This window comes from Neofelis nebulosa, chromosome 2 (assembly GCF_028018385.1).
Source record: "Neofelis nebulosa isolate mNeoNeb1 chromosome 2, mNeoNeb1.pri, whole genome shotgun sequence".
Lineage (NCBI taxonomy): Eukaryota > Metazoa > Chordata > Mammalia > Carnivora > Felidae > Neofelis > Neofelis nebulosa.
Genome location: NC_080783.1, coordinates 142,949,132 through 142,976,377, shown reverse-complemented (window position 1 = coordinate 142,976,377; position 27,246 = coordinate 142,949,132). Strand labels below are relative to the sequence as shown.

General features: G+C 35.1%; 1 protein-coding gene across 8 annotated transcripts in view; it reads left to right on the top strand.

The window, feature by feature from the left end:
• The window catches only part of CCDC18 (coiled-coil domain containing 18), a 119,969-nt gene that overhangs the window by 74,227 nt on the left and 18,496 nt on the right, over positions 1 to 27,246 (top strand). For all 8 annotated transcript variants that reach the window (XM_058716537.1, XM_058716531.1, XM_058716533.1 and 5 more), the window contains 6 exons: positions 4,129 to 4,228; positions 9,170 to 9,286; positions 10,784 to 10,927; positions 12,408 to 12,611; positions 16,258 to 16,395; positions 19,018 to 19,218. In XM_058716537.1, coding sequence (XP_058572520.1) covers positions 4,129 to 4,228; positions 9,170 to 9,286; positions 10,784 to 10,927; positions 12,408 to 12,611; positions 16,258 to 16,395; positions 19,018 to 19,218 — 904 coding nt within the window. The remainder of the gene's footprint in view (positions 1 to 4,128; positions 4,229 to 9,169; positions 9,287 to 10,783; positions 10,928 to 12,407; positions 12,612 to 16,257; positions 16,396 to 19,017; positions 19,219 to 27,246) is intronic.

The following is a 27,246-nucleotide window of genomic DNA, read 5'->3' as shown; positions in this document are numbered from 1 at the left end:
TTTCGGGTGTTGAGTTAGATAAGTTCTTTATAGATTTTGGATGCTAATCCTTTATCTGATATGTCGTTTGCAAATATCTTCTCCCATTCATTTGGTTGCCTTTTAGTTTTGCTGATTGTTTCCTTCACTGTGCAGAAGCTTTTTATTTTGATGAGGTCCCAATAGTTCATTTTTGCTTTTGTCTCCCTTGCCTCCAGAGACGTATTGAGTAAGAAGTTGCTGCGTCCAAGGTCAAAGAAGTTTTTGCCTGCTTTCTTCTTGAGGATTTTGATGGCTTCTTGTCTTACATTTAGGTCTTTCATCCATTTTGAGTTTATTTTTGTGTATGGTGTAAGAAAGTGGTCCAGGTTCATTTTTCTGCATGTTGCTGTCCAGTTTTCCCAGCACCACTTGCTGAAGAGACTGTCTTTATTCCACTGGATATTCTTTCCTGCTTTGTTAAAGATTAGTTGGCCATATGTTTGTGGGTCCATTTCTGGGTTCTCTGTTCTGTTCCATTGATCTGACTGTCTGGTTTTGTGCCAGTACCAAACTGTCTTGATGATTACAGCTTTGTAATACGTCTTGAAGTCCGAGATTGTGATGCCTCCAGCTTTGGTTTTCTTTTTCAAGATTGCTTTGGCTATTCGGGGTCTTTTCTGGTTCCATATAAATTTTAGGGTTGTTTGTTCTCGCTCTGTGAAGAATGCTGGTGTTATTTTGATAGGGATTGCATTTAATAACTAGATTGCTTTGGGTAGTATCGACATTTTAACAATGTTTGTTCTTCCAATCCATGAGCATGGAATATTTTTTCATTTTTTTGTGTCTTCTTCAATTTCTTTCATAAGCTTTCTATAGTTTTCAGTGAATAGATTTTTAACCTCTTTGGTTATGTTTATTCCTAGGTATTTTATACTTTTTGGTGCAGTTATAAATGGGATCAATTCCTTGATTTCTCTTTTTGTTACTTCATTAATTATTGGTATAAAGGAATGTAACCGATTACTGTACATTGATTTTATATCTTACCACTTTGCTGAATTCGTGGATCAGTTCTAGCAGTTTTTTGGTGGCATCTTTTCGGTTTTCCATAAAGAGTATCATGTCATCTGCAAAGAGTGAAAGTTTGACCTCCTCCTGGCCAGTTTGGATGCCTTTTATATCTTTGTATTGTCTGATTGCTGAGGCTAAGACTTCCGATACTACATTGAATAACAGTGGTGAGAATGGACATCCCTGTCCTGTTCCTGACCTTAGGGGGAAAACTCTCAGCTTTTGCCCATTGAGGATGATATTAGCAGCGGATCTTTCACATATGGCTTTTATGATCTTGAGGTGTGATCCTCTATCCCTGCTTTCTTGAGGGTTTTTATCAAGAAGGGATGCTGTATTTTAAAATGGTAAATCTTATATGTATTTTACAACAGTTTAAACAAAAAAATCCAAGCTCCTTATCATGGAATACAAAGCCCTACATGATAAGATTCTTGCCTATTTCTCTGGCCTCATTTCATACTGTTCCCCTTGCTCCTGGCCTTCTTGTTGTACTTAAAACGGTACATATTTCCTACCTTATGACTTTGCTGTAGCTGTTTCTTTGGCCTGAAATAATGGTTGAATGGCCAACTTCTTGCCCTTCACATTACCTCAGAGGGCCCTTCTCTGACCACTTACTCTCAAGTAGCCACCCAGTCACTATCACATCACTGTATTTAGTGCTCTGACATAGCACTTTACATTTTTCTTGTTGTTCATTATTTATACTCTGTCTTCTTTCCTGACCTATTAGTATGTATACTCCATGTGATGAAGGACATCTACCTTGTTGACTATTAAATTCACCGTACATAGAGCCTTGATACATAGGAAGCTTCCAGTAAATATTTGCTAAATGGTAACATGAATAAATGAATTAAAAAAGTAAAAATGAAATCTCTTTTTTTTTTTTTTAAGTTTTATTTATTTATTTTGAGAGGGAGAGAGAGAGTGTGAGTATGTGTACAGGCAGGAGAGAGGCAGAGAAAGAGGGAGACACAGAAACCCAAGCAGGCTGCACTCTGTCCGTGCAGAGCCCAACACAGGGCTCGAACCCACAAATCATGAGATCATGACCTGAGCTGAAACCAAGAGTTGGACGCTTAACCAACTAAGCCACCCATGTGCCCCATGAAATGTTAAATTTTAACTAATAGCTGAATTTTTGGAAGCTCACCTATTCACTTACACAACAGCATTATCTTTAGAATTTATTTCATAATAACTTAATGTAGCCTTATATTTCATAACTCTTGAGACTTTTAAGAGAATAGTAAATGGCTCATTAAAGAAGTTTTGAATCTGCTTTTAAAATCAGTACTTTTATTCAATATTGTTTATATTTAAGACTGGAAAACCATATGATGATTTTCAAGATCAACATTTTTAGCTTTTGTCATGTCAGAACATAGAGTTCCAGATTAAAATTCTTTGGGGCACCTGGGTGGCTCAGTCAGTTGGGCCTCCAACTTTGGCTCGGGTCATGATCTCAGGGTTTGTGAGTTCAAGCCCTGCATTGGGCTCTGTGCTGACAGAGCCTAGAGCCTGCTTCGGTTTCTCTGTCTCCCTCTCTCTCTGCCCCTCCCTGCTCTCTCTCTCTCTCTCAAAAATAAATAAATGTTAAAAAAAATTAAAAAGAAATTCTTCGCATTCTCTGATCTGAGTGGTAGCAGTCTTAAAGTTGTATCAGCAGTAAGTATTTATAATATGAAATTAGAAATAAGGTTTTAGGAGAGGTAGAATTTATCAAAAGTATTTTTTTTTAATTTTTTTTTTCAACGTTTTTTATTTATTTTTGGGACAGAGAGAGACAGAGCATGAACGGGGGAGGGGCAGAGAGAGAGGGAGACACAGAATCAGAAACAGGCTCCAGGCTCCGAGCCATCAGCCCAGAGCCCGACGCGGGGCTCGAACTCACGGACCGCGAGATCGTGACCTGGCTGAAGTCGGATGCTTAACCGACTGTGCCACCCAGGCGCCCCTAAAAGTATTTCTAAACTGAGTTGTGGATATCAGAGATACCAACCACAAGATAAATGCCTCATTACTGTTGGTGGGAATGCAAACTGGTGCAGCCACTCTGGAAAGCAGTGTGGAGGTTCCTCAGAAAATTAAAAATAGACCTACCCTATGACCCAGCAATAGCACTGCTAGGAATTTATCCAAGGGATACAGGAGTACTAATGCATAGGGCCACTTGTACCCCAATGTTTATAGCAGCACTCTCAACAATAGCCAAATTATGGAAAGAGCCTAAATGTCCATCAACTGATGAATGGATAAAGAAATTGGGGTTTATATACACAATGGAATACTACGTGGCAATGAGAAAAAATGAAATATGGCCTTTTGTAGCAACGTGGATGGAACTGGAGGGTGTGATGCTGAGTGAAATAAGCCATACAGAGAAAGACAGATACCATATGGTTTCACTCTTATGTGGATCCTGAGAAACGTAACAGAAACCCATGGGGGAGGGGAAGGAAAAAAAAAAAAAAAAAAAAAAAAGAGGTTAGAGTGGGAGAAAGCCAAAGCATAAGAGACTGTTAAAAACTGAGAACAAACTGAGGGTTGATGGGGGGTGGGAGGGAAGGGAGGGTGGGTGATGGGTATTGAGGAAGGCACCTTTTGGGATGAGCACTGGGTGTTGTATGGAAACCAATTTGACAGTAAATTTCATATATTAAAAAATTAAAAAAAAAAAAGATAAATGCCTCATTCAATTGTAATAAACTCACAGCTATTATATAGAAAAGACTTTCAAATGCTCCCTTGATCTATAAATGAAAAATATGGACATATTTTTAAAATTCTTAATACTGATTCAGTCTTGCACCCTGGGAGTACTTTAACATTTAGCTTTAATTGTCTACAATAGTAGTATTTTAGCTAACTTTTGCCTTTTGAGAATACTCTATTAAAAGTAATTGTATTGATATCAGTCATTTTCTTTATACATTATTTCTTTAATTTGAGCCCTTTCAATCAGAAATAATTGCATATATTTTATTACTTGTCACTTAGAGGAAATGTTAACCCAACTGACTTAATTTTTTAAAACTATAATATTCCTACTATTTGCTTTGATCTTTTTCCTTTGATAAATTGCAGAGAATGCAAGATGGAGATTGAAGATAAAAAGCAAGAACTCCTTGAAATGGACCAGGCACTTAAGGAGAGAAATTGGGAACTAAAGCAAAGAGCAGCTCAAGTTGGTTTTCTTAATTATATTTGATGAAATTTTCTGTTACAGTACAATCACACAGGGTTTCAGAGGTCACCACTTTTTGGTAAAATAGACATTTTTAAGCATATATGTTTTTCTATGCACATTAATATTTTTAAAATTAGAAAATGTCATCTTTCTTTCTTCATCTTGCTTTTTTTATAGAAGTAGTTTTTTGAGAATGAGGATTAGCTTAGTATCCAAACCTTTTGATCTCTTACATTGCTGCATATCAGAAGAACATGTGATTAAAGGAGTTACTTGCTCAGCTAGTCTTTGTTGGAGAAACAAAAATATTCAAAGGGCATTATTTAACATCTTTTTTTAAGACTTTGTTTCTTAGAACAGTTACAGGTTCACAATGAAAATTGAGCAGAAGGCACAGAGATTTCTCATATATCCCTTACTTCCATAAATTCACAGCCTTCCCCATTATCAACATTTCCCACCTGAATGGTACATTTGTTATAGTTGGTGAACATACACGTTATAATTACCCAAGCTCCATAATTTATATTAGAGTTCACTATTGGTGTTGTACATTCTATGGGTTTGTACAAATGTTTAATGACATGTATCCATCATTATGGTATCATCCAGCGTATTTTCACTGCCCTAAAAATCCTCTGTGCTCTAGTCATCTTTCCTACGCTTCCCCTGACCCTAGCAGCCACTGATCTTTTTATTGTCTCCATCATTTTGCCTTTTCCAGTCATATAGTTGAAATCATAGAGTACATAGTCTTTTCATATTGGCTTCTTTCACTTAGTAATATTTATTTAAGGTTCCTCCACAGCTTTTCATTGCTTGATAGCTCACTGCTTTTAGCACTGAATAATATTCCATTGTCTAGATATGTACTATAGTTTACTTATCCATTCACTGAATGTCTTTCCTACTGAAAGACATCTTGGTTGCTTTCAAGGTTTGACAATTACAAATAAAGCTGCCATAAACATCTGTGTGCAGGTTTTTGTATGGACATAAGTTTTCAACTCCTTTTGGTAATTACCAAGGGGTGTGATTGATGGACCATATGGTGAGTGTGTTTAGTTTTATAAGACACTTCCAAACTGTGCTCCAATGTGGCTTGTACCATTTTGCATTGTTATCAGCAATGAACGTCAATTCCTGTTGCTAGCATTTTGTGTCAGTGTTTTGGATTTTGGCCATTCTAATAGGTGTGTGGTGGTATCTTCTTATTAATTTACATTTCTCAGACGACATATGATGTAGAGGATATTTTCCTGTGCTTATTTTCTATTTGTATATCTTCTTTGGTGAGGTGTCTGTTATGGTCTTTGTCCCATTTTTTAATTGAGTTCTCTTATTGTTGAATTTTAAGAGTTCTTTGTATATTTTGAATATTAGTCCTTGATAATTGTGGCTTTTGTTCACAATCTTTTGCATTGGTTTTCACAGAGCAGAACTTTTAAATTTTAGTGAAGTCCAGCTGATTAATTGCTTCTTTCATGAATTGTGCCATTGATTTCATATATTAAAAATCATCACCAAACCCAAGGTCATCTAGGTTTTTCCCTATGTTATCTTTTAGAATTTTTATAGTTTTGCAGATTACATTTAGGTCTGTGATCCATTTTGAATTAATTTTTGTGAATGGTGTGGTCTAGATTTATTTATTTTTTCCATGTGGTTGTCCAGTTATTCCAGCACCATTTGTTGAAAAGACTATCTTTTCTCCATTGTATTGGCTTTTCTCCTTTGTCAAAGATCAGTTAACATATTTATGTGAGTTAGTTTCTGGACTTTATTCTGTATGATTATCTATTCACTTGTTTTTTTGCTAGTACCACAGACTGTTTATTTATAGTGTCGTGAAGTCAGGTAATGTCAGTCTTCCAGCTTTGTTCTTCTTTGATATTATGTTGGATATTTGGGATCTGTTTACTCTCCATGTAAGCTTTAGAATCAGTTTGTCAGTATCTTCAAAATAACTTGGTAGAATTTTTATTGGAATTGCCCTGAATATATAGATTTAGTTGCGAAGAACTGACATCTTGAATCTTGACAATATTGAGTCTTCCTATCCATGAACATGGACTGTCTATTTATTTAATTCTTTGATTTCTTTCATTGGAGTTTTGTAGTTTTCTCTTAATAGACCTTGTATATATTTTGCTAGATTTATACCTAAGTATTTTATTTTTGGGGGTGTTAATGTAAATCATATTATGTTTTTAGTTTCACATTCCTCTTGTTCATTGCTAGCAAATAAGAAAGTGATTGACTTTTGTGTATTCCTTATATCCTACAACCCTGCTATAATCACTTATTGGTTTTAGGAATTTTTTTGTCAAATCTTTCAGATTTTCTCCCTAGATGATTATGTCATCTATAAACAAACACAGTTTTATATTCCTTGCTAATATATATAAATCTTTTATTTCTTTTTCTTATCTTACTGCATTAGCTAGGACTGCTAGAACAATAGTGAAAAGCATTAGTGAGAATGAATATCCTCGCCTTGTATCTGATCTTAGTGGGAAGGCTTTGAATTTCTCACCATTAAGTATGATTCTAGCTGTTGTTTTTCTGTAGATATTCTTTATTAAGTTAATGAAATTTTCCTTCATTTCTAGTTCACTGAGGGTTTTTACCATGTGTTGAATGTGTGTTAAAATGTCTTTGTCTGGTTTGGGTATTAGGGTAATACTGGCCTCATAGAATGAGTTCAGAATTATTTCCTCTGCTTCTGTCTTCTGAATTGGACTGTAGAAAATTGGTATAATTTCTTTCTTAGATGTTCAGTAGAATTCACCAGTGAACCCACCAGGACCTGCTGCTTTCTGTATGGGAAAGTTGTTAATCATTAATTTCTTTAATAGATATAGGCTTATTCAGATTATCTCTTCTTGTTTGAGTTTTGGCAGATTCTGTCTTCCAAGTAATTGGTCTGTTTCATCTATTTTTATTAAATTTGTGGTCAGAGAGTTGTTGTAATATTCCTTATTATCCTTTTAATGTCCATGAGAGTTACAGTAATGTGTTCTCTTTCATTTGTGATATTAGTAATTTGTGTCATCTTTCCTTTTTTCTTAGTTATCCTGGCTGGAGGCATATTGATTTTATTGATCTTTTCACAACTCAGCTTTTGGTTTTGTTGATTTTCTCTGTTGATTTCCTAATTCTAATTTTACTGATGTCTGCTTTAATTTTTATTATTTCTTTTCTTCTGCTTACTTTGGATTTAATTTGCTCTGCTTTTCCTAGTTTCCCAAATTGGAAACTTAAATGATTGATTTTAGATCTTTCTTCTTTTCTAATATATGCATTCAGTGCTCTACATTTTCCTCCAAGCACTTCTTTTGCTGCATTCCACAATTTTTGTTATGTTGTATTTAGCAGCTTTTATCTCGCATAAAATGAAGTCTAAATCATTTTATTTGTCATTTATGAACATAGTTGAATTTTTTTAAGTTTGTATAATATATATGAAACTCAAGATTCAGTATTCATAAGCAATGAATATTTTTCTCATTTTTAAAAATAATTTGATTGGGGCACCTGGGTGGCGCAGTCGGTTAGGCGTCCGACTTCGGCTCAGGTCATGGTCTCGCCGGTCCGTGAGTTCAAGCCCCGCGTCGGGCTCTGTGCTGACAGCTCGGAGCCTGGAGCCTGTTTCAGATTCTGTGTCTCCCTCTCTCTCTGACCCTCCCCCGTTCATGCTCTGTTTCTCTCTGTCTCAAAAATAAATAAACGTTAAAAAAAATTTTTTTTTTTTAAATAATTTGAGCTGAGTTTATGTTTCCGTTACACCCACTATAAAGAGTTAAAAATTTTTTTTTAATGTTTATTTAATTTTGAGAGAGAGAGAGCATGAGCAGGGGAGGGATAAAGAGAGTGGGAGACACAGAATCTGAAGCAGGCTCCAGGCTTTGAGCCATCAGCAAAAAGCCTGATGTGTGGCACGATCTCACAAACCATGAGATCGTGACCTGAGCCGAAGTTGGTTGCTTAATAAACTGAACCACCCACATGCCCCCCCCACTGTAAACAATTTTAAAACACATTCCAAGCACACAGTTTTTCACATTAGAATAATTGAGTAATAGTTTAATGTTTTTTTTTTCAAAATTAAAAATTTATTCTGCAGAAGACCTTGTTAAGAGGGTGACAAGGAATAGACAGGAAAAAATATTTGTAAATCACATACCTGACAAAGGACTCATACATAGGATATATACTCTCATCTCAAAGCTCAGTGGTAAAAAAGTAAACAATCCAATTTTAAAAAATAAGCCTGTGGTGCCTGGGTGGTGTCAGTTGAATGTCCGACTCTTGGTTTCAGCTCAGCTCATGATCTCAGGTTTCACGAGTCTGAGCCCTGCATCTGTCTCTGCACTGACAGTGCAGAACCTGCTTGGGATTCTCTCTGCCCCTCCCTCTCTCAAAAAAGAAATAAATAAGCATAAAAATTTTAAAAACAATAACCCAAAGACATGAAAAGACATTGATGTTCATTTTGTTGAAATCACAATGTGATATCGCCACACTCTTTGCCAAATGGCTAAAATAAAAAGTAGGGATAACACCAAGCTGGTGACAATGAAGAGAAACTGGATCACTTATTCATTGCTGGTTGTAATGTAAAATGGTACAGCCTCTCTGGATAGAGTCTAGATAGCAGGTTTTTTTACAGTACTAAACATGTTCTTACCTTACAACCCAACAGTTACATTCTTAGGCATTTGTCTCAGAGAAATGAAAACATGTGTTCACAAAAAAACCTATATACACAAATGTTCACAGTGCCTTTATTAGTAACAGCCCAAAATAGAAAATAATTGAAATGCCCATCAGTAAGTGAATGGTTAAATAAATGATGGTACCACCATGGAATACCATAGAATGCTACTTAGCAATAAAAACAAATAAATTATTGATGCAGGCTACTTTTGTATTTAGGTTACACATTTGGATATGACTATTCGTGAGCACAGGGGAGAAATGGAGCAGAAAATAATTAAATTAGAGGGTACTCTTGAGAAATCAGAATTGGAACTTAAAGAATGCAACAAACAGGTAAATTAGTTAAAATTACATATTTTAAATTGTTTTAAAAAATAACTCCATAACTGTAAGCATCTGTTGTTCACATAATGTGGCTTTTAAGTAGAATACATACAATAAAAATACTACATAATTTTAATTATCTTGTACATACTACTTTAATTCATTTTTCTCATTTTAACTTTTTCCCCAGATTTATTGACATATGACAAAAATTGCATATATTTGAGGTATACAACATGTTTTCCTATACATATACTCTGTGTAATAATTAACATGTCCATCACCTCAGTTATTATAATTATTTATTTTTGTTGGGAACGCTCAATATCTATTCTCTTGGCAAATTTCAAGTATACAAATACAGTATTACTAATTATAATCACTGTGCTGTACATTAGATTTACAGAACTTACTCATCCTGCATGACTGAAATCTTGTACACTTTGACCAACATTTCCTCATTTTCCTCACTCCCTAGCCCGATGACCCTCTTAATGTTATTTCAAATACAGGTTTTCTCGTATCAGTATGTCCACGTATTTATCCCCATGTGTGTGTGTTTGAATATGTATAAAATATCTCTGGAAGGATTTGCAAGTAATTCTCTTCTTTGGTTACCTTTAAGGAAGGAACACAGTGGGAAGGGGATTTTATTTTCACTAACTAGAGTTTTTTACCTCTTAAACATATTACCTATAAAACTATTTGTAAGACCATATAATACTTGTTGCTTTAATGTACCCTAATTTTCCTTTCTTACACAAATGTGATTGAGACTTCCATCTCTTGTGTGTTTCAGGTATACAAAGAAGCTTCTTATTAAGCACAAGAATCCTGATGTTAATGTCTAAGTTATAATGGCATTAAGAAAAACACATTTTTATATTGGCTACTTTGGATTTATGTGTTTAAAGCTTGACTTACTTGGATTGCAATTATGATTTAAAAATTATTTTTCCTGGGGGCGCCTGGGTGGCTCAGTCGGTTAAGCGTCCGACTTCGGCTCAGGTCATGATCTCGCGGTTCGTGAGTTCAAGCCCCACGTCAGGCTCTGTGCTGATGGCTCAGAGCCTGGAGCCTGTTTCAGATTCTGTGTCTCCCTCTCTCTCTGACCCTCCCCCATTCATGCTCTGTCTCTCTCTGTCTCAAAAATAAATAAGGGTTGGGGCGCCTGGGTGGCGCAGTCGGTTAAGCGTCCGACTTCAGCCAGGTCACGATCTCGCGGTCTGTGAGTTCGAGCCCCGCATCAGGCTCTGGGCTGATGGCTCGGAGCCTGGAGCCTGTTTCCGATTCTGTGTCTCCCTCTCTCTCTGCCCCTCCCCCGTTCATGCTCAGTTTCTCTCTGTCCCAAAAATAAATAAAAAACGTTGAAAAAAAAAAAAATTTTAAAAAAAAAAAAAATAAAAAAAAATAAATAAGGGTTAAAAAAAAATTTGTTTTAAAAAATAAATAAAATAAAAATTATTTTTCCTTAGTTACATTAACATTACTCTTTTTAAAATTCAGATAGAAAGTTTGAATGAAAAACTGCAAAATGCCAAAGAACAGCTTCGAGAAAAAGAGTTTATAACACTACAAAATGAACAGGAGATAAGTCAACTGAAAAAAGAAAATGAACGAACACAACAAAAGATGAAAGAAATGGAAAGTGTAAGCAAATTATCTCTTCCTAAGAAACATACTAATATTATCTGAGGAGCGATATAAATCTTTGTGTTTTAAACTGGTTGGTTTTAATATATAGAAGCTGTGCCATACGTATTTTGGGGCTAATTATTTGTGTCAGATACTAGTTTCTTTGATCTTTTTAAAATATTTATTCTGATGTTCCAATTATAGGCAAGGGCATCATCCTATTTATATTGCCTATAGGCATTGTCATAGTATCTCTCACATAATGAATTCACAGTATGTGTTCACTTGGTCAACAAATATTTATTGAGAACCGACTGTGTAGTAGAGCTGGAGATACAGATATCAAGATACACTCATTTATCCTTGAGGAACTCCATCCAGCGAATGAATGAACAGATAATAATTGTACATTATTGAGACTAAACACATTGAGTTCGTTGCCAGGTGCAGTTCGATGTGTGCTGAATGGTGAATTCCACCCACTTGCCTTTTTAAAAAGTGAATTTGCTTCTTTTAATTTATTTGTTTGTTTTTTAAATGTTTGTTTATTTTTGAGAGAAAGAGCATGCGCATGAATGGGAGAGGGGTGGAGAGTGAGGGGGACAGAGGATCCAAAGTGGACTCTGTGCTGACAGCAGCAAGTTTGGTGCAGGGCTCAAACTCACCAACCATGAAATCACGACCTGAGTCAAAGTCAGACACTCAGCTGACTAAGTCACCCAGGCATCCCAAAACTGAATTTGCTTCTAAGAGCTCTCATGGGTGTTACTTTTTTTTGCCTTTAAATAGTATACTCAACTTTAAAACTTCATATATAGATCTTCATTGTGTTTATCTGTCTGCAGACAGATACTTTTACAGAAAAGACCTTAACCCATATGGATTAATGGTGGGTTTGGGTTATTCATGCCAATATATTCTCCATCTATGAAATGGATATCACATATTAGTTTCTTTTTTTTCTTTATATTATTGCGTATTCTGCCATGTTATATTCATAATGATTAAGGATTATACAGCTTACATATTAGTCATGCAAAATATACCATTTATCCTAGATTTATTAATAGTATTTTGTCATTTTCTTATAATTAAAAAGGAAGAGGCACCTGGGTGGCTAAGTCAGTTAAACATCCGACTTTTAGATTCGGCTCAGGTCATGATCTCATGGTTTCGTGGGTTTAAGCCCCCCATTGTCAGGCTGATGTGGAGTCTGCTTGGGATTCTCTCTCTCCCTCTCTATCTGCCTCTCCCCCACTCGCGCTATCTCTGTCTCTCTCAAAAATATATAAATAAACAATTTTTTAAAAAAATAAAAAGGAAGAAAAACATTTTCTAAGTATCAATTTCATAGAAACTGATATTCATTGTGTGTTAAATAATATAGAGATCAAGTTGGGATGGGGAAATCACTTATTAAAAGAGAAATCAGAGTAAGAAATAGGTTATCTGTATCATTTCATTTTGAAAGCTACAAATATCTTGTGTATTTCAGGTTATGAAAGAGCAGGAACAGTATATTGCAACTCAGTACAAGGATGCCATAGATTTGGAGCAAGAATTGAGGTTAACTCGGGAGCAGATGCAAAATTCTCATACAGAATTGGTGGAGGCTCGTCGTCAACAAGTCCAAGCACAGAGAGAAGTAGAAAGGCTCTCAAGTGAATTGGAGGAAGTAAAGCAACTCTCTAAAGAAAAAGTAATCCTTATGCTAAATAATTTTACCTTACTAAAAATCTTAAAAAATTTTAACATTTACTTTTTTTTAAGTTGTAGATTATAGTAACTGTGTTGCACACACTGAATGTACTTAATGCTACTGAATTTGACACTTAAAACTGGTTAAAGTGATAAATTTTATGTATATTTTACTAATATTTTAAGGAAAATGTTATATTTAGCATAGCTTTGTAATATAACTAGGATTCAGAACTGAGTTTTAGCCAAACTAGTTTTCAATAAATTGAGTTACAAAGTATTTTTAGATTTTCAAGTGAGTTTAAGCTATCATTTGAAAAAATAATAATAAAGCTAATCTTTTTTGAGTAAAATTTTTACATTTGTAGCCACTCTTATAAGTGAAACTGACAATCTAAATTTATAACTGTTATGAAACCTATAGTTCAGAATCCTTATGGAGAGAAAGTGCTTTTAATAACAAGAACTATAATATAAATTGTATTTGGTAGAAGGTTAATAACTTTGCTTAAAAATACTTGGAGGGCGCCTGGGTAGCTCATTCAGTTAAGTGTCCAACTTCAGCTCAGGTCATGATCTCACAGTAGGTGAGTTTGAGCCCTGCAATGGACTCTGTGCTGACAGCTCAGAGCCTGGAGCCTGCTTCGGATTCTGTGTCTTCCTCTCTCTTGCCCCTCCCCCACTCGCACTCTGTCTCTCTCTCAAAAATAAACAAACATTAAAAAAAATTTTTTTTTTAATACTTGGATTGTTATGCTTGGGTTAATTACTTAGACTTTGAGAAAAATGTGTTTATTGGTATTTCAGTAATGTTCCTGTTTTATGCTTTTTATTATGGTTACTAATACAGGAATTACATTAAAGTGTCTTTACATTTAATTTTGGTAAACTTAATGTTTTTATTCACATTTCTGGTTGGACTAATAAAGAATACATAAGGAATTTTTATTAAAATATGTTGGGCATTTGGGAGTCTCCTAGGAAAAGGGGAGCTCTCTACTTTTATCTCATCTTTGTCTTTATCTGTAGTATCTATAGTACAATTGATTTGATGTGATAAGGTAAGCTCAGTTAATCAAAAAAGTGAATGAAAGTGGGGAATTATTTAAAATGACAGTTTCTTTTCAAGTTTTTATTTTATTTTATCTTTCAAGTTTTTTTTTTTGTTTTGTTTTGTTTTGTTTTAATTCCAGCTAGTTAACATACAGTGTAATATTAGTCTCAGGTGTAGAATTTAGTGATTCATCACTTACATACAACACCCAGTGCTCATCACAAGTGCCCTCCTTCATCCCCGTCACCTTTTTCACCCATTCCCCTGCCTACCTTCCCTCTGGTAGCCATCAGTTTCTTCTCTATAGTTAAGAGTCTGTTTCTTGGTTTGCTTCTCTTTTTTCCCTCCCGTATTTGTTTATTACTTAAATTCCACATTTGAGTGAAATCATATGGTGTTTGTCTTTCTGTGACTTACTTAGCATGATGCTTTCTAGCTCCATCCACATCACTGCAAGTGGCAAGATTTCATTCTTTCTGATGGCTGAGTAATATTCCACTGTGTGTGTGTGTGTGTGTACCACCACCTTTTTTAAAGTTTTTATTTACTTAATTTGAGAGAGACAGAGACAGAGCAGGGAGGGGCAAAGAGAGAGGGAGAAAATCCCAAGCAGGCTCCACATGGCCGGTGCAAAGCCTGATGTGGGGCTCGAACCCACAAACTGTGAAATCATGACTTGAGCCAAAACCAAGAGTCAGATGCTTAAATGACTGAGCCATGCAGGCACCCGATATGCCACTTCTTTTTTAATCAGTTCATCAGTTGATGGACATTTGGGCTCTTCCCATAATTTACCTATTGTTGATAATGCTGCTATAAACATCAGGATGCATGTATCCATTTGAATTAATATTTTTAGGGGCTCCTGGGTGGCTCAGTCGGTTGAGCATCCGACTTTGGCTCAAGTCATGATCTCACTGTTGTTGGATTTGAGCCCTGCATCAGGCTCTGTGCTGACAGTTCGGAGCCTGGAACCTGCTTTGGATTCTGTGTCTCCCTCTCTCTGCCACTCTGCCTCTTGTGCTCGCTCACTCTCTCTCTCTCAAATATAAACATTAAAAAAATTTTTTTGAAATATTTTTTTATCCTTTGGATAAATACCTAGTAGTGCAATTGCTGGATCATAGGGTAGTTCTATTTTTAACTTTTTAAGGAACCTCCATACTGTTTTCCAGAGTGGCTGTACCAGTTTGCATTCCCATCAACAGTACAAGAGGGTTTCCCTTTACTCTGTATCCTCCCGAACATCTGTTGTTTCCTGTGTTGTCGGTTTTAGCCATTTTTTTTTTTAACAAGACCACTTTTTTATTTGTATCAAATTATTAAGTTGATTATTTAGCCTTTTTTTTAATTCACCATTTTATTTATTTATTTATTTATTTTTTTAATATATGAAATTTACTGTCAAATTGGTTTCCATACAACACCCAGTGCTCATCCCAAGGTTTTAGCCATTTTGACAGGTGTGACGTGATATCTCATTGTAGTTTTGATTTGTTAAATTGACAGTTTAAAATACTTCAACTCAGGGGGCGCCTGGGTGGCGCAGTCGGTTAAGCGTCCGACTTCAGCCAGGTCACGATCTCGCGGTCTGTGAGTTCGAGCCCCGCATCAGGCTCTGGGCCGATGGCTCGGAGCCTGGAGCCTGTTTCTGATTCTGTGTCTCCCTCTCTCTCTGCCCCTCCCCTGTTCATGCTCTGTCTCTCTCTGTCCCAAAAATAAATAAAAAACGTTGGGAAAAAAAAAAAAAATTAAAAAAAAAAATAATAAAATACTTCAACTCAGAACTCTAAATATATATTCTTTTAGATATTGTAGATCTTTTAAGTTAGGACAAAATCTTGTTTTTTTTATGTGTGGGCAGGGTCTTTGCTTAGAATTCCACCTAGCCATTTTTCATTAACCATATTCCTATTTGATCATCTATTGTTTCCAATTTTGGTTTCTTTAAAGGAGAAGAAGAATTAAAAGACATTTGTAAAGCAGTTAGAGTATAACATCTCTTATATTTTACGTGGAGTTTCCCATAATATTTTACAACTATTTTGACTGCTTCTAATTGGGTAAAAAATGTTTGTGACTCATTCATTGACCTGTCTCAAAGCATAGAACTTTCTTTTAAATAAAAACTTTCTTTTTGCTTGTGTATTTCCTCAGTGTTCATACATAATATATATTAAAATTGCATAATTAGAATCCTAAGCAAAACTAGCATAAATAGGTTTGGATAAGTACACAACTGACTCTTGATAAGCAAACAGTGCATCTGGTGAACAAAATGCATAGGCAGACCTTAGAGTAAACTGTTACCTGCCAAAGTTCAGCATGCTGTGGTTATTAATTTGCTTTACAGAATATACTGGTTAGTGAACTTCTATTACATTATGATAAACAATACACTAATACAGTCCCATTCATAGTCTCTTAAATGTCTAGATTTTAAAGTATACCATTTAATAAGTTAACTTTGTATATGAGTGTTTATATAGTATTATAAAAGAGTGAAGTACTTCCACAGGTACACACTATTGGTTTAGTTTTAATAACCAAATAAACAAGTTAAATAACTTTTCCTTAATATGTCATTTTTAAGGAAGCTCATGGAAACCATTTAGCTGAAGAATTAGGGGCTTCTCAAGTACGTGAAGCTCATTTAGAAGCAAGAATGCAAGCAGAAATCAAGAAATTGTCAGCAGAAGTAGACTCTCTCAAAGAAGCTTATCATCTGGAGGTAAAGAAGATGTAATTCGTTCTAGTACTGTCTGCTAAAGTGGGTTGACCTATCTGAACAAAAGTAGAAGTCTAACTTCTGAGTATTCATTATAGAATAATTCATTGTGGTCTTCATTTCTGGTAGCTTAATATAACTTCACATACACTGTGGAGTAAAGAGCTTAAGTTCTTTAGGCAGGCAGCCTGGTTCCAAATCTTAGCTCATCACTTAGCACTTACGTGACCTTGAGCAATTAACCTCTCTGAAATGGGTATAATAATGTAATGTACCTCATAGAACTGTGTTGAGGATTAAATGAATATAGTTAAAGTTCTTAGACCAGAGCCTGTCTCATCATCATCTTCATCATAATCAGTTATAATATAGCACTTGCCAAAACTAACTGGAAAAAGCAAACTGGAGATATTTAGTAAACAACATAAGCAGTTTCATGTGATATGAATCTGTAATGCTTTGCAATGTCCAACATTTGTTGTGATAGTAAGTTAGAAAGGCAATATTAGAACCTCATACTTTTTTTTTTTAATTTTTTTTTTCAACCTTTTTAATTTATTTTTGGGACAGAGAGAGACAGAGCATGAACGGGGGAGGGGCAGAGAGAGAGGGAGACACAGAATCGGAAACAGGCTCCAGGCTCCGAGCCATCAGCCCAGAGCCTGACGCGGGGCTCGAACTCACAGACCACGAGATCGTGACCTGGCTGAAGTCGGACGCTTAACCGACTGCGTCACCCAGGCGCCCCAGAACCTCATACTTTTTATCTACTAGTATGTCCTGAACCTTTATACAAATGAGCACTGTTATCAATTAGAATAGCATTTCTTGTCTATTTAAAAACTACATTTGAGGATATACAAAATGTGTATTTTAGACCTAAATAACTTACGGAGTTCTAGTAAAGCATTTTTCTATATAACAAGGATTACAGGGGCGCCTGGGTGGCGCAGTCGGTTAAGCGTCCGACTTCAGCCAGGTCATGATCTCGCGGTCCGGTCCATGAGTTCGAGCCCCGCGTCAGGCTCTGGGCTGATGGCTCGGAGCCTGGAGCCTGTTTCTGATTCTGTGTCTCCCTCTCTCTCTGCCCCTCCCCCGTTCATGCTCTGTCTCTCTCTGTCCCAAAAATAAATAAAAAACGTTGAAAAAAAATTTTTTAAAAAAAAAAATAAAAAAAATTAAAAAAAAAAAACAAGGATTACAAATACATTCATATTAAACTCCTTTCAGAGGAGTTTGGGACCATCTTTGTGAGGGATTGGTGGAGCTTGAAGTCGCCACGTCTTGCTTAAAGGGTTTAGATTCAGATCTCTTTAAAAACATGGTGTCTGCCAAACAAAACACATTTGCAAACTGAATCTAGTCCCAGGCTAAGGGATTCCAACCCTTGGTCTTTAGAGACAAATGGAATCCTGTTGGATTCAGCATAATTATTTAATAAATATTAGTTACTCAACTAAGTGACCTTCGGTAATAACTAGTCCAGCTCAACTGTTTACCAGCAACTACTCTTTACACTTTTATTATGTGGTCTCTGTTCTACTTTTATTTATTATCCAGTTTTTTACTTTAAGTTTTGTAAGCCCTCTGAAATTAATTATAAGCAGGGAATACAAAAAATGAATTGTAAAAATTGGTTCTACTATTGCTATTTAATATTTGCTACTAATGTTTTATACATATGATATAAAAATAAGAATTTGTAATGTTTTTATTCTCTTTGACACTTGACAGATTTATTTTTAAAGCATATATGTTGTTTGATTATAAAAATGAAGGAGTATGTCATTAAAGTACCAGTATAAAGGATCAATAATTTTTAACAGCATTTAAAAAATTACAGGTTTCAGAATTGTCACAAAAGTCATTTAATTGCAAAACCCCTGATATTTTTGATAAGAATTAGATTTTTTTTAAGTTTTTATTTTGGAAAATTTTGAAAGAATGGTATAAATCCTCCTATATTTATTATTCAACTTTAGCAATTATCAACTTGTGGCTAATGCGATTTCATCTATAAGTATATTAACCATTTCTTTTTAAAAGGGAACACTTTTGAGAATGAAAAGGGGTGCAACTACACCAGGACACCAGTCATAAAACTCAGTCAGTCCTAAGCAAACTGGGAAATATGATCACTGTATCTTTAACCTCACTCCCTTTCCTCCACATCTCATTCTCTTTTGAAGCAAATCTCAGACATCATTATTTCATCAATAAACATTTCAATAGGTGTCTCTAAAAGATAAGGTCTATTTTTAAGAAACCTAGCCACAATACTATCATCACACCTAAAAATTGACAATCATCCGTTAATAGTATCAAATACCCGCTCATTGTTCAGATTTTCCCAGTTGTCTCAAAAATGTCTATATAGTTAATTGGTTCAAATCAGGATCAAAAAACAGACCATGGTCTTTGGTTCACTGTTCTTAGGTAAATTTAAGACTATAGGTTTCTATTTCCCCTTTTTTCCTCTCATGGGGTATTTGTTGAGAAATCAGATGTTTGTTCCTATGAACAGAATTTACTTTAGTATAAGTGGAAGTGGAAAGTATTAGAATGTTTTTGAAACCAACTCCACCCTACTTAATTCTTTTCTTTTTCAATTTTGGGGCTGTGTAGATGATTTCACATCAAGAGAACCATGCAAAGTGGAAGATTTCTGCTGACTCTCAAAAGACTTCTGTTCAGCAACTAAATGAACAGTTAGAGAAGGCAAAACTGGAATTAGAAGAAGCTCAGGATACCGTAAGCAATTTGCATCAACAAGTCCAAGACAGGAATGAAGTAATTGAAGCTACAAATGAAGCATTACTTATTAAAGTAAGTAAACATATAAAAGTACATAAAACACATCAATGAAAAAGTGAATTTATGACTTATTTTCCCCATCCTTGTAGTTTATAAAGGAAAATATGACCAAATGTTGACCAGTTTGAATAAAAAGCATCTTATTTAGAAGACATTGGATGTAGGGATTATGAATATGATGATTATCAGATTACTATAGGAGAAATAATTTATAAATGTTCAAACACAAACTTAAATTTTTAAAAATTTATTTCTATTTTTTTTGGTAAGAACATTTATGTTCTACTCTCCTAGCAAATTTCAGTCATATAATACAGTATTACCAACTGTAGTCAACATGTTATGCATTATGTCTTCAAACCTTATTGTCTTTTAGCTAAAAGGTTTTACTGTTTTACTAACCTCTCTTTCCCTCACTGCCCAGCAAATCCTTTTCTACCTGCTGTTTTTATGAATTTGACTTTTTTTTTTTAACTGTACATATAAAATGATCCCATGAACTATTTGTCTTTCTCTGTTTTATTTCACTTAACATAACCCTCTCAGGGTCTTTTCATGTTGTCACAAATAGCAAGACGTCCTTTCTCATGGCTGAATAATATTCATTGTATGTATATAGATACCATATCTTCTTTATACATTTATCTATTGATAAACACTTTGGTTTTTTGCTTATCTTGGCTGTTGGAAATAATGCCATCACTGAACTTGGGAGTACATGTATCTTTTTGATATCCTGTATTAATTCCTTTTGAGTATATACCCCAAACTGGTGTTGCAGGATCATGTGGTATTTCTGTTTTTAATTTTTGAGGAACCTCCATACTGTTTTCCATAGTGGCTGTGCAATTTACATTCCACCAACAGTGGACAAGGGTTCCCTATCTGCACACCCACACCAATACTTGTTATCTCTTGGGTTTGTTTTGTTTTGATACTAGCCATTCAGACAAGTATGATGTAATATCTCATTGTGGTTTCGATTTGCATTTCCCTGATGACTAGTGATGTTGAGCACCTTTTCACATACCCTTTGCCTATTTGTATGTGTTCTTTGGAAAAATGTGTTCAGTTTCTCTGCCGATTTTTAATTTGGATTGTTTGGGTTTGAGTTATAGGAGTTCTTTATTTATCTCAGGCATTCACATACATGATTTGCAAATATTTTCTCCCATTCTGTAGGCTGCCTTTTCATTTTATTGATAGTTTACACTGCTGTGCAGAAGCTTTTTAGTTGCTTATATTTGATTTCAGTGCCCTTGCTTTTATGTCATATCCAAAAATTTATTGCCAACTTGATGTCAGGTGCCTTAGCCCTCTGTTTTCTTCTGGAAGATTTATGGTTTCAGATCATAAATTTAAGTCTTTCATCCATGTAGAGTTGATTTTTGTGTATGGTATAAGATAGTGATACAGTTTCATTGTTTTCTATCTGTCCAGTTTTCCCAGCACCATTTATACAGATACTATCCTTTCCCCATTGTATATTCTTGGCTTCTTTGTCACAAATTAATTTGCTATATATGCATGGACTTATTCCTGGACTATCTGGTCTGTTCCTTGATCTATGTGTCCATTTCTGTACCAGTACCACATTGTTTTTATTACTGTAGTTTGTAATGAGATAATGTGATGCTTCCAGCTTCCTTCTTTTTTCTGAAGATTACTTTAGATATTTGGGGTCTTTTTCGGTTTCATACAGATTTTAGGATTGTTTGTTGATATTTCTTTGAATAATGCCTTTTTGATGGAATTTTAATGGGGATTGAATTGAATCTGTAGATTGCTTTGGGTAGTATATTTATTTTGTATCCTGCAACTTCACTGAATTCATTTATTCTAACAATTTTTTGATAGTTTTTAGTGTTTTCTGTATATATTATCATGTCATCTACAAATATAGACAGCTTTACTTCTTTCCAACTTGGATACTTTTATGTCTTTTTCTTGACTAATTGCTCTGGGTAGGACTTCCAGTACTGTGTAGAATAAAAGTGGTGAGTGGGTATTCTTTTCTTGCTGCTGGTCTTACAGGATGTTGAATTGTGTCAGATGCTTTCTCTGCATCTACTGAGATGATTTAAAGATTTTTATCCTTCATTTTGTTAATGTGGTGTATCACACTGATTTATATATATGTATTTTTTTTGTAGATAGTGAACCATCCTTGCATCTATGGAATTAATCCCATGTGATCATGGTGTATGATCCTTTTAATAATGTATTGTGGAATTTGGCTTTTCTGCTATTTTGTTGAGGAATTTTGTATCTATGTTCATCAAGCATACTGGCCACTTTTCTTGTGGCTTCCCATCAGGGTAACACTGGCTTCATAAAATGAGTTTGGAAGGGTTCCCTCTTCTGTTTTTTAGAAGAGTTTAAGAAGGGTTGGAATTAATTCTTCCTTAATGTTTGATAGAATCCGCCAGTGAAGTCATCTGGTCCTGGACTTTTGTTTCTTTGGAAGTTTTTGATTACTGATCCAATTTCCTTACTATTAATTAGTTTGTTCAGATATTCTCTTCATATTGTCTTGGTAGAATTTGTTTCTTCTAGGTTGTCCAGTTTGTTGGTATATAAGTCTTTGTATCAGTCTCTAATGATCCTTTGTGTTTCTCTGGTAGCAGTTGAAATGTCTCCTCTTTCATTTCAAATTTTATTAATTTGGGCCTTTTTTTCTTGGTAAATCTAGCTAAAGATTTGTATATATATTTTTTACCACTTTAAAAGCCCTCTCTTTTCAGTTTCATTGATCTTTTCTGTTGTCTTTTTAGTTTCTATTTCTGCTCTGATCTTTGTCATTTCCCCTTTTCTTAATTTTGGGCTTTAATTTGTTATTTTTCTAGTTCCTTAAAGTGTGAAGTTAGGTTATTTGAGATCTTGTTTCCTAATGTAGATGTTCATTACTATTAACTTACCTCTTAAAAATATTTTTTCTGTATCCCATATGGGATACCATATTTTGTATCCCATAATTTTTGGTATGTTGTATTTCCATTTTCATTTGTCTCAACATAATTTTTTCTAATTTTTCTGGCCTCTTGGCTATTCAGTAGCATATTTTTTTAATCCTGACATAATTGTAAATTGTCAATTTTCTTGTAAGACTTGTATTGTGGCCTACCACATGGTCTCCCTTGGAGAATGTTCCTTGTATGTTTGAGAAGAATGTGTATAGGCCTTGTATGGAATGTTCTACAAATGTCTGTTAAGTCCATTTGGTGTTATGTGTAGTTCAAGTCGTTTTTCCTTATTGATTTTTCTGCCTTGATCTATCTATCCATTGATGACAATGGGGTATTTAAGTCTTCTACTATTATTATATTTCTGTCTTTTTCTCCCTTCAGGTCTGTTAATATTAGCTTTATATATTTAGGTGCTTCTATGTTTTTTAGGACCATAAATATTTATGTAATATATTCTTTCAGATTGACCCTTTTATCATTACATAATGACATTCTTTGTCTCTTGTTACAGTTTTGGCTTAAATATTGTTTTTTCTGATGTGAGTAGAGCTACTCTAGGATTTTGATATCCATTTACATGGAATATATATATTTTTATATTTTTTATTTTTAACGTTTTTTTAATTTTATTTTAAATTCCAGTATAGTTAACATACAGTGTCATATTAGTTTCAGGTATACAATGTAGTGATTCAACACTTCCATTCATTACCCTGTGCTCATTACAAGTGATGAGCATATTTAATCACCATCACCTATTTTACCTATCTACTCACCCACCTCCCCTCTGGTAACCATCAGTTTGTTCTCTGTAGTTAAGAGTCTTTCTGGGTTTATCTCTGTCTCTTCTGTTTTTTTTCCTTTGCTCATTTTATTTGTTAGTTTCTTTTTTTAAAAAACGTTTACTTATTTTGAGAGAGAAAGAGCTTGCACATGCATGAGTGGGGGGCGGGTGCAAAGAGAGAGGGAGAGAGAGAATCCCAAGCAGGCTCTGCACTGTCAGCAGATGGGGACTTGATCTTACAAAGCATGAGATCATGACCGGAGTCAAAATCAAGAGTCGGACACTTAACTAACTGAGCCACCCAGGCACCCCTTGTTTATTTGTTTCTTAAATTCCACATGAGTGTAATCATATGGTATTTATCTTTGTCTAACTGACTTATTTCACTTAGCATTATACTCTTTAGCTCCATTTATGTCACTGCAAATGGCAAGATCTCATTCTTATTTATGGCTGAATAGTATTCCATTGTAAATATATACCACATCTTTATCCATTAATCTGTCAATGGACATTTGGGCTGCTTCCTTATTTTGGCTATTTTAAATAATGCTCCAATAAACAGAGGGGTTCATATATCCCTTTGAATTAATGTTTTTGTATTTTTGGATAAATACCCAGTAGTGCAGTTGCTGGATCATAGTGTAGTTCTATTTTTGGCTTTTTGAGGAACCTCCATATTGTTTCCACAGTGGCTGCACTGGTTTGCATTCCTAAAAACAATACAAGAGGGTTCCTTTTTCTCCACATCCTTGCCAACACTTGTTTACTGTGCTGTTGATTTTAGCCACTCTCATAATTGTGAGCTGATACTGCATTGTGGTTTTGATTTGCATTTCCCTGGTGGTTATTTATGTTGAGCATCTTTCAGTGTGTCTGTTAGCCATCTCTATGTCCTCTTTGGAGAAATGTCTGTTAATGTCTTCCACCCATTTTTAAATTGGATTATTTGTTTTTTTTTGGTGTTGTATAAGTTCTTTATATATTTTGGATACTAACCCTTTGTCAGATATATCATTTGTAAGTATCTTCTCCCATTTCATAGGTTGCCCTTTAGTTTTGTTGATTGTTTCCTTAACTGTGCAGAAGCTTTTTATTTTGATGAGGTTCCAATAGTTTATTTTTGCTTTTGTTTCCCTTGCCTCAGGAGACATATCTAGAAAAATAGTGCCACAACTGATGTCATAAGATTACTGCCTGTGCTCTCCTCTAGAATTTTTATGGTTTCACATTTAGGTCGTTAATCCATTTTAAGTTTATATTTGTGTATGGTATTATAAAGTAGTCCAATTTCATTCTTCTGCATGTAGCTGTCCAGTTATCCCAGCACTGTGTGTTGAAGAGACTGTCTTTTTCCCATTGCATATTCTTGCCTCTTTCATCTGAAGATTAATTGACCACATAATTGTGGGTATATTTTTGCCTGCCTTCCTGCTTTCCTTCCTTCCAGAGACAGTGTGAGCAGGGGAGGAGTAGAGAGATTGGGAGAGTGAGAATCCCCAAAGCAGGCTCCATGCCCAGTGTGGAGCCCAAAGCTGGGCTCAAGCCCACGAACCACGAGATCATGACCTGAGCTGAAACCAAGAATCGGATACTTAACCAACTGAGCTACCCAGGCACCTTGGATATATTTCTGGGCTCTCTGTTCTGTTCACTTGATCTATGGGTTTGGTTTGTGTGTGTGTGTGTGTGTGTGCGCGCGCGCGCCAGTACCATACTTGTTTTGAATACTACAGCTTTGTAGTATGTCTTGGAATCTGAGATTATGAGACTTCCAGTTTTATTGTTCTTTTTCCATATTTCTTTGGCTCTTCAAGGTCTTTACTGATTCCATACAAATTTTAGGATTATTTGTTGTAGTTCAGTGAAAAATGCTATTGATATTTTCATAGGATTGCATAAAATCTGTAGATATCTTTGGATTGTGTGGACATTTTAGCAATAGTTATTCTTTTAATCCATGAGTATGGAATATATTTCCATTTCTTTGTGTCATTTTCATTTTTTTTCATCAGTATTTATAGTTTTCAGAGTCCAGGTCTTTTACCTCCTTGGATAAGTTTATTCCTAGGCATTTCATTATTTTTCGTACAATTCTAAGTGGAACTGTTCTCTTAATTTCTCTTTCTGCTACTTTATTAGTAGTGTAGCAATGCAGTGGATTCCTGAATATTGACTTTTGTATTCTATGACCTTACTGAATTCATTTAGCAATTTTAGTAGGTTTTTCATGGTCTTTAACGTTTTCTCTATATAGTATCTTGTTATGTGCAAATAGTTAAAGTTATTTCTTTCTTACTAATTTGGATGACTTTTATTCCTCATCTCATTACTATGACTATGACTTCCAATACTGTGTTGAATAAAGGTGTTGAGAGTGGACATCTTGTCTTGTTCCTGGTCTTAGGGGACACGTTGTCAGTTTTTCACCATGGAGTATGATGTTAGCTTTGAGTTTTTGATGTATCGCCCTTATTATGTTGAGCTATGTTCCCTCTAAACCTACTTTGTTAAGAGTTTCTATCATGAATGGATGTTGTACTTTGTCAAAGGCTTTTTCCTTGTCTCTTGAAATGATCATATGGTTCTTATCCTTTCTAGAGTTGATATGTATCACATTGATTTGTGAATAACAAACCACCCTTGCATCCCTGGAATAAATCCAACTTTATCGTGGTGAATGCTTTTTTTTTAATGTATTGTTAGATTCAGTTTGTATTTAATATTTTGTTGAGGATTTTTGCATCTTAAGTTCATCATTGATATGGACCTGTATTTCTCTTTTGTTGTAGTGTCTTTGTCTGGTTTTGGTATCAGGGTAGTGCTGGCTTCATAGAATGAATTTGGAAGTTTTCCTTCCTTTTGTATTTTTTGGAATAGTTTGAGAAGAGGTGTTAACTCTTCTTTAAATGTTTGGTGGAATTCACCTGTGAAGCCATCTTGTCCTGGACTTTTGGAGTTATTGGATTACTGGTAATCAGTCTGCTCAAATTTTCTATTTCTTATAGATTGAGTTTTGGGAGGTTATGTGTTTCTAGGAAGTTCTCCATTTCTTCTAGGTTGTCCAGTTTGTTGGCATATGATTTTTCATAATATTCTCTTATAATCCTTTGTATTTCTATGGTGTCAGCTGTTCTTTCTTCTCTTTCATTTCTGATGTTGTTTATTTTAATCCTCTCTCTCCCTCTCAATTTTTTTTTTATTGGTCTGTTGAATGGTTTCTCAATTTTGTTGATCTTTTCAAAGAACCAGCTCCTGTTTCATTGATCACTTCCAATTTTTTTTGTTTCTATTTATTTCTGTTTTAATCTTTATTATTTTCTTCCTTCTGTTGGCTTTGGGTTTTGTTTTTTTTTTTTTTCTAGCTCCTTTAGATGTAAGCAGATTGTTTATTTGAGATTTTTCTTGCTTCTTGAGGTAAGCCCTTATTGCTATAACTTCATTTTGAGAACTGCTTTTGCTGTATCCCAAAGATTTTGGACCACTGTGTTTTCGTTTTCATTTTTCCCCATTTTTTTTAGAATTTCTTCTGGATTTCTTGGTTCCCCCATTCATTGTTTAATAGCATGTTATTTAACCTCCATGTATTTGTGTTCTTTCCAGATTTTCTTATGGTTTGATTTCTAGTTTCATAGCATTGTGTTCAGAAAAGATCCATGGTATGACTTCAGTCATTTTCAATCTTTTGAGACTTGTTTTGTGGCCTAATGTGATCTATTCTGGAGAATGCTCCCTGTGCACCTAAAAGAATGCATCCTGGAGCACCTGGGTGGCTCAGTCAGTTAAGTGTCTATGTCGGCTCAGGTCATAATCTCATGGTTCATGGGTTCGAGCCCCACATTAAGCTCTGTAGTGACAGCTCAGAGCCTGGAGCCTGCTTTAGATTCTGTGTCTCCTCTCTCTCTGCCCCTCCCCACTCATGCTCTGTCTCTCTCTCTCAAAAATAAATAAACATTAAAAAATTTTAAAAAAATTGTGTATCCTATTTTAGAATGGGATGTTCTGAATATATCTTAGATCCACCTGGTCCACTGTATCATTCAAAACTAGCTTCCTTGTTGATTTTCTGTTTGAATGATCTATCCATTGATGTAAGTGGGTATTAAAGTCCTCTACTGGGGTGCCTGGGTGGCTCAGTTGGTTGAGTGTCTGACTTCGGGCTCAGGTCATGATCTCACCATTTGTGGGTTCGAGCCCCATTTTGGGCTCTGTGCTGCCAGCTCAGAGCCTGAATCCTGCTTTGGATTCTGTCTCCCTCTCTCCCCGCCCCCTCCCCCACTCGCACTGTTT